The sequence below is a fragment of the Anoplopoma fimbria genome, chromosome 9 (assembly GCF_027596085.1).
Source record: "Anoplopoma fimbria isolate UVic2021 breed Golden Eagle Sablefish chromosome 9, Afim_UVic_2022, whole genome shotgun sequence".
In the NCBI taxonomy this organism is placed as follows: Eukaryota; Metazoa; Chordata; class Actinopteri; order Perciformes; family Anoplopomatidae; genus Anoplopoma; species Anoplopoma fimbria.
Window position 1 is genome coordinate 24,792,132 of NC_072457.1, and position 12,273 is coordinate 24,804,404.

A 12,273-nucleotide genomic window follows, 5' to 3' on the forward strand; every position below is an offset into this window, starting at 1 on the left:
AATATCTGCAGATGCTCACTCTCAAATGAAAAAAATATGTTTTAAAAATTAAAGTTGGTGACCTCGGCCTCTGAATTAATTCATTAATAAATAAACATTTTTAGGAATGTTGTTCACAGTGAACAACGTTACAGAGATGAAAATAAAATAACCATTATAAAAAGAAGAATATGAATAAAATTAATAATAAAAGACTGATTTTTTTTTTTTCCCCCTTTCAGATGACCCAGGAGCAGTATATCCTTGCGGCGCAGCCCAACCCGCTCCACCAGCGGGGGCGTCGGTGTGCGGCGCCCAGGTTTACCCGGCAGTGGGAATCTACGGCTGGAGGAAGAGATGCTTGTACTTCTTCATCCTCCTCCTCCTCGTCACCATGATCGTCAACCTGGCACTGACCATCTGGATCCTCAAGGTCATGAACTTCACTCCGGTAAGAGGCGCAGTGTGTGTGTGTGTGTGTGTGTGTGTGTGTGTGTGTGTGTGTGTGTGTGTGTGTGTGTGTGTGTGTGTGTGTGTGTGTGTGTGTTATTTAAATGCCACAGTGTTATATGGTTTTGTGTTTATGTGGGACCTTATTTGAGAAAGCTAAAGCAAAGAGGTGGTGTAAAAGGTTTGTTGTAATGTAATGAAACATAATTGTGATGATAACATCAGGAGAGGATCAGTGTGTAAGTGTGTGTTCACACACTTTACATGCAGGTGCACCGATATATCAAGGGTATGAAGTCCTTCTATTTAACGTGATCTTAACCAATCAGTGGTGTCGACCATGAAAATGAAGTTGCATTATTTTAAATTGTCACTACATGATAATTCCGACACTTAAACTGTAAATTGTTCAGCAGTAGTGTCAACACTCATGTTATAGTGTGTTTTTCCTCTTTATTTTATTCTTCATGTATTTCTTTCATGCACTCATACAAGACCATCTTTCGAGAAACACTGCTAATTTGTAAATGGGATTACATTCTTTGATATAATCCCTCTATATAGTATGTAGATTCTAGTCCAAACTAAGACTTACATTACAACATGAAACCTATCTTAAGCTCTTTGATCAACGAGGAAATGTTACACATTGTTCATACTGCCGGGCTGCTTTGCGCGGCCACTTCAGGGTCTCTAGTGGTCTTGGTTTAGCATAACTTTATTGTTCCCCTGCCTGGCATAGCCTGTGTTTACATTTAATTTAGATAGACCTCCAGTGGATGTGTGAATTACTCCCTCTCTGTCAGGAGCAAAGGCAAGAGTAATGTAACACATTATGCAGCCTCAAAACTTTTGGGACGGTAATGCTTCATTTTCTGTCGAGATATTTTATTTATTTTTTTCATTTTTTGATTCACAACTTCCATCTTTTGCCTGAACCTAATAAAACCCTAACATAACAGTGGCAGCGGAGATGGAGTGAAAACACAGAAATCAGCTGAATCAGTGCACATTCATATTCATTGGTTTCTTTATGCTCTATTGCTTTTACCTTGTGATTGTAAAGCACATCCTTATTTTCATTATGTTTGGTTATTGCTTTTGAAGTCCAGGCTGGGCCTCCTTCCTCCCTGCTTTGTTAGCTCCATTTTGGAAAGCACTTTGATTCACAATGGTTTTGGTGCTTTTAAAATGCCATATAAGCACATTTCACTTGACTGATTTACAGCCAGTGTAGGAAATACAAACTAGTTATTAGTTTGTATCTAATACTGAACACTAGCACTAGTACATACCAGCAATTTTAAGCTAAAAACAACTTTTTTTATTCATTTCCTTTCAACCGAGACTTTCTAAACATGTCATCAAGGGATTATAGCACCTATACATCCAATATCCCACGTTGCCTTGGGGCTCAAGGAAGTACACTGTGATAGCATATATGCAAATCAGGCAGGATTTGACCTCTGCAAATCTCCAGTAAAGCCTCGCCACATCACGCCTTATGTTTCAATAAGCGACTTCACAATATATTGGGGAAAGATAGCTAAATATGCCTGAGGGGAGGCAGCCAGCACTAAGCATGAAAGAGCAGAGATATTTCAAAGGCTATATACTGTGTGTGTGAAAAACAGAGACAGTATGAGGGACCAAGAGACATGAGGAGTAATAAAGAATGGGAGGGAGTTAATAAAGAGAAAAATAAAACAGAAAAAGTCCATGAATACAAGTAAGTAAGTAGGTAGATAAACTGTGTTGTTTTATTCTATTCTATATATGTGTGATAACAATCTGAAGAAAACGCTACAAATAAGGAAAAAAAAAGGCCTATGCATTTTTCATAAATGCAGCAGTCTGGTAATCTCAAAATAATTTAAATATTGTTGGGTGAAGCATAAGCTCTTCCGTCTCCTTTGCGTTATATTTATATTCAAGTCAGTGACATGTAGTCAGTGAAAAGTAAGGGAGTGCAGTTATTGGTTTATAAGTGTTTGCATCCCGTTCATACTCAAATGCAGAAAGTGAGCATTTTACAGATAAATTATAAGGGAATATGAACTTTATTTTCTTTGATTGTTTAATGAATAAAACAAACTTTGCTTTTCCATCAAAACAGGTTTTTGCTTTCTCAAAATAAGTTGCATATACACATATTTGTGCATTTAAGTTGCAATTAAAGAAATGTAAGTTTCTGAGGAAGAAACTAACCAATAAAAAATAAATATTGTGAAAAATGGACTTTGAGGCAAAAAAAATATGACACTTTAAAAAAAGAGGCACATTAGCTCTCTTGGGCCCTGTTTTCTCACAGCTGACAACCTTTAGACTGCTCTTGGAATAAGTATTGTGCAGATTAATTTCCTGTGTGTTATCCTGCAACAGCATCCCCTTCAGCCACCCGGCTATTAATCTAGCGGTGCTACATGGAGAAGTTCGAAAAATGAGAATGACTGGCTGAGTAGAGATCAGTATGGCCGACAGAGAAGGGAAAAACAAAGCATAACAAAACACCCCCCAAAAAAGGCAGTGAGACGGGGAGAGAAAGATTGAGAAAGATTGTATTGCTGTGTAGGCTAAGAGGAAGGAACGCCGTGGGGTGGGGCTGACGGGTTGAAGAAGAGGGTAATGAATGCAGAGAAGAACAAAGAGGGCTGATAGGGTTGAGTAAGTGTCTGTCTGCATGCGGTTTAAATATAGCGTCTGAACATCCAGACTCAGCTTCTGCCTCCTGTCCTCGGAGGTCCTCGGAGACCCGGAGAGGTGTCTCTGTGACTGCCTCATAGACAGGCAGTGGATGATGACTTGACAGAGCAAGTATGGAGTTTCTAAATGTCTGCTTATCCCCCAAAAATATATTTTTTAAACACACCTCAATATAAAACCTGTACACCGTGTTTGTTTGGCAACACGATATAGAGCATACAGAGTGTTTACGAGAGAAAACAATATCCCTTTATAGCTCGGAGTGTCACAAATTCCCACAGTTACTATAACAGTGGAAAACACTATCAGGTGCTCCATATGTCATGTGACAAAAGACCGCAAGTGGTCATTTGAGCGTAAATGCGTCACAGTGAAGATAAGTTAACATTATTACCACCCAGAGAAAGTATACTGTAGCTGTGCGGTGACCCCACAGTGGCTGCTGCACTTGATAACCAAGCCTGCAGTACATTCCCACATACACACACATGGGAATATTTGGACAGAAGCTTCATCAAAAGTGTCACACAACAACTGCATTAGCATTTCAAAGAATGTTTACAGCAGTGTTTGACTGCATTAAGCTGTAAAATAGATCTTAAAAAAAAAAAAAAGTAAAGAAAAGATCACACGAGGGAGAAAAGTGGTGTTCCCTTTATTAGTGCTGTTCTCACCAGAGGCATGCTGGGGAAGGTGGAAGTGTCAGCTAATCAGCAATTAGCATGATTAGAATTCACAGTGGATAGTAAATAACGAGACCAAGGTGCTGTTTTTATTGTTGGACAGGCCTTTTATTCACAGCAGACATTTTGACCTGTGAAACACGGTTTTAACTTAAATCATTAGTAGCAGCATTGAAGTGCAATAATTGCTGGTAGAGCCAACAATAATTGCGTACCACCTGTGTGCTCTAAAGCTAACACGGTTATCACGACTCAGCTCAGCGTGATTTATCCTGAAAGCAACAAAAAACAACATGTACAGCAGAATAAAAACACTATTGCAATAAACTTCAGCTTGACTCCTTTGTCCTTTTCCCTTGTTTTGTTATGATTCAGTGACTTTAAGAAGAGAAAGGGCGAACATACTCTTATCTACAGTGTTATGATGTGCACCATACAGGACAAACTACTGCAGACTGAACGCACCGGTCTTGGTATCACGTATTGAGCAACATGATTAATTGAGCAAAAGTCCTCGGGGGGGATATCTGAAGGAGCATTTACATACCAATACAAAAAGTCACGCTGTGTCTCTCCTCTAACTCTCGCTATCTGTATCTTTTTGTGCATGTTTGTGCCCAGCACATGATTAACATATTCAGATCCACCTGGGATTTATTTTATTTGGGCTGCAGTTTTTTTGCAATCAGTGCAAATGTAATTGTTTCATCCGAGGTGTCGCTCTTTTGCGTCATAGGACATTTGCATAAAGTCATTTTTACCGCAATTTACTGCTGCTGCAGCTTTGCACCTTCAACCCTCTGATGTACGGGCCTCATCGTGTAGCAGATTTCTCTCAGAAACAGCAAGCTGCCTTCTGTGTCTGTACAGCTGTATATCTGTGTAACCACACCCTCAGGTCTGAGTCTGAGTCTAAGTCCACCCTCTGCAAAGTTTAGAAAAATCCTTAAAAGTGGGGAAAGGGCTGAGGGATGAAACCATGCCCACTTCCCTTTGTCTAAAGCTCACAACTACAGCAGCTTGGAAAATAATGATATGAGGCACTGGTTTTATGAATTAGCAGTTTACCTGACCACAGATGAGACAACAGTTGGCTAGATGGCACACCCGCTGTCTTTCCGCCTCACTCCCATGCTGCTGGGAGATGGAGGTCTCCAGCTTTGGAGACAGATCGGCATGGCGGTAACTCAGAATTCACCAGCGCAAACGATAGCCCCTGCGCCTCCTGATTGGCTGTTTCATCTCCTCCCAGTGAAGTCTCCTAACGACCAGGTGGAGCGACCAGTAGACTCAGCTGGCACTGAGCAGCGGCCAGCTGTTCCACTCATTTTCTGTTCTTTCCTTTTCTTATATTTCATGACGTAGATTAGTCCTAACCGGTCAACTCCATCTCAGGTTTGGCCTTTGCATGATTAGAGCTGATTTCAAACAGTGGATGGCGTGATGAGCCATCTTCAACCATGACAAGATGATGTTTTATACATTTGGTAAGAGATGTCAGTATGAACAGCAGCACTGATGTGTTTCATCGCAGTCACATCATTTCCTATTCAGCTTTGAAACTTGACTTTAAAGACAAAGAACATCACAAACACTTCTTCATAATTTCTCATTTCATATCCGCCTATAGGGAGTTGCAGCTTCTCTGGCTCCAAGATTGCCATTTCCACTCATCACCATTCAAATCACGTCTAACCGGCTGCAATATAATGACGGCCTTTTCAAACTTTGGGTTTTGTTTGGACTGGCCAGATGCAATTCTTATTGTAATGGTGGAAAAAAAAAAAGAGATTTGCTTTTGAAGAGACAACTTTGGCAGTAAATTGGAGAGGAGGGACTTGTGGGGATAGGAGTTTACGTGTGTGTGTGTGTGTGTGTGTGTGTGTGTGTGTGTGTGTGCGTGTGCGTGCGTGCGTGTGTGTGTGTGTGTGAGAGAGAGAGAGAAGGAAAGAGAGAGGGACAATGAGATAAAGTATAGGTCTATGTGCCAGCAATTATTCAGTAATTGTTCATGCTGATGTGTTTGTGTGTGTGTGTGTGTGTGTGTGTGTGTGTGTGTGTGTGTGTGTGTGTGTGTGTGTGTGTGTGTGTGTGTGTGTGTGTGTGTGTGTGTGTGTGTGTGTGTGTGTGTGTGTGTGTGTGTGCACCTTTTTCATGCTTGTGTGTGTGCGTCTATACCCACATTTGTGAGTGTGTGTTTGTGTGTGTGTGTCCCCTCCCCTGAGTCCTTTGGGCTCTCACTGCAGAGAAATTCAATTTCAGTTGTCACTCACCAATCAGCCTGACTAATTTCTAGTCTGGACTAGCATGGTCTGTGTGTGTGTGTGTGTGTGTGTGTGTGTGTGTGTGTCAGAGTGTGCAGTTAGTGCAGTGTGTGTTTGTCATTTCAATACCTGCTCTCTCTCTCATGTCCACTTGGATATGTGCATAGCATCCGGTGAATGCTCCTCTTGCCCACTGAAGTCATAAACCAGATTTGATTTATCAACATTCTGAATTTTATTTCCACTACAATGAACTCTGCCTCCTCTAACACAATATGTGTGTCAAAATGTCTTCAGTGTTAACGGCGAAATAGCAGTATCATACTTTATAGCAACGTCTAAACTCCAAGGAAGATGGATTTCTGTGTTTTACTTATTCAACTATTAATTCTTTACTACATTAAACATGATGAATACCACATCAAAGGGATGAATTGTAAAAGAGTTACAATAAAACTGCCACTGGTCTCTAATTTCTTTCATCATTCTCTCACACGAGTAACAATTGTAAACTTTTACTGGCAGCGTGTTAAGTGTGTCTTTATATTCTTAAATCCTGACGGACCAATCAGAGGGGGCAAACAATTAAACTTTATGCTTGTGGTTCTTTTGAGATAAAGATGATAAAACAACAATTGTAAAATCAATAAAAATGGCCAACACTAATTAGAAATGAGGTTATGGCGGCATGAAATAGGGTTACAACCGGGCAATGCAACAGGCATAAAAACAAATCATCTTATGAGGAGCTCATAAAACGGAGGCAAGAGGAACAGACACAGTGGGTGTTCATGACTATGGGTCAGTGTCTCCTTAATGACGTCTCACAGGTGTCTATAAGAATAAAAATATAACAATAGCTTCATTTTGCTCCTAAATCCACTTTGAATTTAACAATGTTTATCATCAACTGGACTTTTTACAAGCATCACGCCACATCTAGTGTGATTTAAACATCACACTAGAGTTGTTAGCATATACTACACCCTCCAACAATAGTGATCAACAGGTTTTACATTTCACAGCTTTTTATTAAACACTATGCTTTCATGAATCTGTGTTTCTGTCTTTACACTCACTGCATCCATGCAGTGTTACCAGACTAAAGAGTGGAACATGGGTGTATGCAGGTTAGTGTGTGTTGCACACAACATCCAGATCCATATAGACTTTTACATGTAACGTTTTTTGTCATCTTCTCAGTCAATTGCCATTTGTCATCGAGCGTCCATATGTGCTTTTTCTTTTTGACTTTGATGCATTTATTTTTAATCTTTAAATGCATTATCTATGTACGTAAAAACACGATTAGAACACAATTCGCTCAGTGAAACAGTGTATTGTATTCATAATCTACATTAAGTTATACTAAAATGCTGTCAATTTCACCGCAAACTCACCATAACATTTTCTTATCACTACTCAAAATGAACTCTTGTTTATGTGCACTTAAAAATACGTTACAATAAAATGCATCACAATGTCGAGGCAATTTAATTGAAGTGCATTTCTTACTATCTCACTGTTTTCTTCAAGTAAAAGAAAAAAGTACCTAAACCAAGCTTTATATATAGATATTGTACTGTTTTATTCCAAAGGAGATTGAACGGGAGAGAGCGAGGAGGAAGATCCAGCTTTCTCTGTGTTGAGCATTTTCTCACAGCTGTTTAGTGGATAATTTAAAAATGTCATTTCCTTCAGGCAAATAGGGCGATAGGTACATGATCTCAATTAGCGGAAGGTTTGCTCTTCGCTGTCACAGCTGCTCTCGTGATTTATGTTTAAGAGATGTGTGTGATGTTTTTTTTTCATTTGTATCTCTGCCTGATATAACTTCAAGTTTCTTTACAAATAAACAGATCCGAGAGATCAGTGTGGAGAGAGAGAGAGAGAGAGAGAGAGAGAGAGAGAGATCGGAAAACAGAGAGATTGGAGTGAAGGAGGTGAGCAGGGAGGATGGTGAATGATGCATGAAAGAAGACTGATAGGAGGAAAGGAGGGAGAAGGAGTGATGGGATTTAGTGTTTGTGTGTGTGCACGCATGTGTGTGTGTGTGTGTGTGTGTGTGTGTGTGTGTGTGTGTGTGTGTGTGTGTGTGTGTGTGTGTGTGTGTGTGTGTGTGTGTGTGTGTGTGTGTGTGTGTGTGTGCGTGCGGTTTAAATAGAGTGTCCCATCATCCACGCTCAGCTTCTGCCTCCTGCCCTCTGCCTCTGGGGTCCCCGGGGACTTGGAGAGGTGTCTGTTTCACTGCCTCATGGAGTGGAAGTGAGTGGATGAAGGGTTGGCAGAGACAGGCAGGATGTGGAGTTTAATGTTTGTCTGTGTGAGTGTTACAGTGTTCATCAAGGCTCCGTCACCTTCACTATCTTCTAGTTCAGGGCCCCTTCAAACCCAATATCTGAGCTCTTGTTTTGTTGTGTCTATACATTGGTTCACTTGTGTTTTAAATGGTCTAACTCATGGTATATAGTATTGACATATGTATATTTAAGGCTCAAAATTGTATTATGAATGGTTCACCCAGCATTAATGCAACCATACCACAGTGTCTATTTCAAATATGAAATTCATCACAATAATGGACTTTATATAACCAAGCATGTCACCACCACTGCATGCATTATGTTACAGGGCAAGACAGTTATAATGTGATATGTCACCAATACAGTTTTTTTTTTATTGTGTATGTAGTTCTTCGTTTACGTGTTTGCAAAACTTAAAAACTCCCCATACAACATACAACATAACAGCATTGTAAATTACACTTCAAGGATTACTTATGCAGGATTAAGTTTGTTTTTGTCGTATCACAAATATGTTTGCAATCACAGTCAGCGTAAGGAGGAGGTCCTGGAGGAAATAAGTAAATAATTGACCATCAGCAAGAAGATTATCTAGTTCAGTAAAATGAGATGTTTACTGAAGGGACTCTGGAGGACGGGAACACTACCGCTTGTTTTCGCCAGAATCGACACAAAATATGTTTTTTGTAGTGGAAAAACTTTTTTGTTAACATGACTTATTTTGATGTTTCACTACACATAATCAAGTATTTTTGTTGCGTTTCTTTTTTATTTTTTTCTAATTTACAACATTAACCACGTGTTTAAAACTGCAAACTTAATCCGGGAAAAAAAAACATGTTTCCCTCAAAACTTAATTGAGAATGCAGTTTAGGGAAGTAATTAAGCTGTAGACAGGGTTGGTACTGCATGTGTGTATGCTGGTATGCGTGAGTTTGTGTGTGTGTGTGTGTGTGTGTGTGTGTGTGTGTGTGTGTGTGTGTGTGTGTGTGTGTGTGTGTGTGTGTGTGTGTTGTGTGTGTGTGTGTCCGAGGGAAAAATGTGCTGTTGAATGCAGTATGAGCTCCCAAACCTGCTGTACTCAGCTCCTCGTCTAGACCAGCCACCGTCATTATGGCTGTTCACACCTGCACTGTGTAATTTATCTCTCACACACACACACACACACACACACACACACACACACACACACACACACACACACACACACATTTTTCTCACTTTGTCAGTAACAGTGCTGACCTCAGGTAATGGGAGAGTCCAGCGTGAAATACTCTGTCCTCCTGTGTCACACACGCACCACACACACGCTCCTCCAGTACACACACACACACACACACACACACACACACACACACACACACACACACACACACACACACACACACACACACACACACACAGACACAGACACAGTTGAGAGGGGTTAATGTGACGTATCCATCAGACTTAGAGTGCTGACACAACTGATGTTAATCACTGGAATGGTCAGTGCATACACACACGCATCGCACACACAAACACTCACACAGAAAGAAGACAATAGAAATGTATGTGTATATATATATATATACAGGACTTAATGATGCTTTGATAACATTATACAGCCGAATCCATATGGTACCTAAAAGATGATAAGTAGGGTAGGGTCCACCAGCCATTTCAAATTCTACACACCTCTTAAGATGCTTATATTTCAATTAAATGTCACTACAGGGGCTGACTGTATGATCTAATTTAAAACAAGTTATCGTATTAATGTGTCATACTACATAAAATAATGCAGAATGGTCATGTGGGATGGTGTCTTTATAAGAACGTACAGTAGGCTTTACGATACTCTCGCGAACATTGAATTTTCCCCTCATGCCCCCTTTTCCTCACATTAAGCCACCCAGCTCAGTGATTTTCCCTTTGCCTCCTGTTGAACTTCACTAGTATAATGTAATTTGTCAGACAGGCTGAATATCTTACTAGCTCTGTAGCTTCCTCAACCGATTCAGACCCCGATGTGATTATCACCATCCCTGCAATGGTGTTGAAGACTAGACAAATGAGAAGTACCACAGGTATTTAGACAACTTCAAATAAAGGAATCTATCCTGCCATGTTAGTGGATTTCATATAAAGTGCTGGCTTTGTAAGATCAATGGAAATATTTTAATGGCTACAAAACAATATTTGTTATACTGTGAGCATGGAGCAAATGTATTGCTTTAGGTACAGACCACAGGTGAACATCACTTGTGCAATTTTTTAAATTGATATGCAGAAATATATGTTGTCTCTGCTTTACTAATCTGTGTTTTTTTGAGCGCTGGTGGAGCAGAAGAGCAACATCTTAATGAGTCAGTCTCCATAAAGATTGTGTTTTGTCTCAATAAGCATGCAGGTGACAAAATATACAGGCGGCAGGCGGCTACCATCTTTGTAAAGCCCCACGGACATGCAACATATGAAACGTCAAACCAAAAAGCTCACAATTAAGGTTCCAAGGTCTACCTCTGACTTGAATGTCCTCCAAAGCCAGGCCAAAACCACCACAGCGATGAATGTTTATCACCAAAGAGAAAAGATAACAACACAAGATGAAGAAAAAAACAGCAGTCTCTGCGATCACCACTTTAAATCTCCGCCTGCACAAAACAAAGATGTCTTTTCATGGAGTCAGCAACATTTTCTGTTCAAACTCACCGAGAGAGGCAGGAACTTTAACATTTAATCACTTTGATGTGTATTTTTATGCATCGACCCAAGGGTATTCTCTTGTGCGTGTGTGAGACAACCAAGTAGTGTCTTGGCGAATATGTGACACCTAAATCTGAATCAGTCAGCACTTTAGCCCCATTATTTCCAGTGGCAATGTGTCAAACAATGATAAATAAGGAACACACACACAAACACACCTACACACACACACAGCTGACCCATTGCCATTGTTTGTACAGCTCTATAAGATCAGTGTGTGTGTGTGTGTGTGTGTGTGTGTGTGTGTGTGTGTGTGTGTGTGTGTGTGTGTGTGTGTGTGTGTGTGTGTGTGTGTGTGTGTGTGTGTGTGTGTGTGTGTGTGTAGAAGGGGATGTTCCTTCTAGCGTGTAAGTGTGTCTGCAAAATATCCATCCGTCAGCAGTTTTAGCCTTGTTATCTCCGCTGGCACTCTATCACAGATATAAACAATGATAAATAATGAACACACTAAACTTAATGTAGTCAGTGTGTGTGCGTGAGTGTGTGTTTATGCCAATTGGAACAGATGCTATATACTGTATGTGTTTAGACGATCAAATAGAACATTTGTTTGTGTGAGGGGTCTTTGGGGATTCGGGGGTTTGCTGGTGCTTCTCTGCAGACATGCTCTCTGGTGTGTGTTAGCCTCAATTTGCTGCTGCTTGGGCATCTTCTTTGCATGGTTACTCACATTTAAAGTACATGTTTACATTTTTGCACAAGTCTCTGGTCATTATACGTATTGCAAATTCATTGTGTTCTTCTTTTGAAATACAAAAAGATTGTGGTCACACATTAGAAGAGAAAAGAGGGTGAGATGATGCTGTGCTTAACTTGTTTTTCTCCACATTCACTCTGTGGTATTGATGTAGATAATGATTGCAGTGAAGACCAGGAATGTCTGAACACACAGGTACACGTGTGCTGTAATTGCCTTTTGACTGAAGCTACGCACAAAGGCTACCTGATGGTTTTTCCTCAAGTAGCCGCTCAGTGATGACCCATAGTTCAAAGCTTTCAGCTGTTACTCTGATTCTCCTGAAAGGCCCAGGTGAATAGTTCAGTCAGCAAAACAGAGAAGTAGTTCAGTCTCTCACGTATTTAAGCCTCCATTCTGCTGCAACCTATAAAAAATGTGAAATGGTTGTATGTTGTGAAGAGGTA

At 40.3% G+C, this 12,273-nt stretch overlaps 1 protein-coding gene across 1 annotated transcript in view; it reads left to right on the plus strand.

Moving 5' to 3' along the window:
• The first annotated feature begins 218 nt into the window (after window positions 1–218).
• Window positions 219–12,273, plus strand: part of LOC129095804 (zeta-sarcoglycan-like) — a 146,695-nt gene continuing 134,640 nt past the window's right edge. Inside the window, 2 exon segments of the mRNA XM_054604368.1 lie at window positions 219–276; window positions 279–430. Of these exon segments, the coding sequence (XP_054460343.1) occupies window positions 222–276; window positions 279–430 (207 nt within the window). The 5' untranslated portion in view covers window positions 219–221.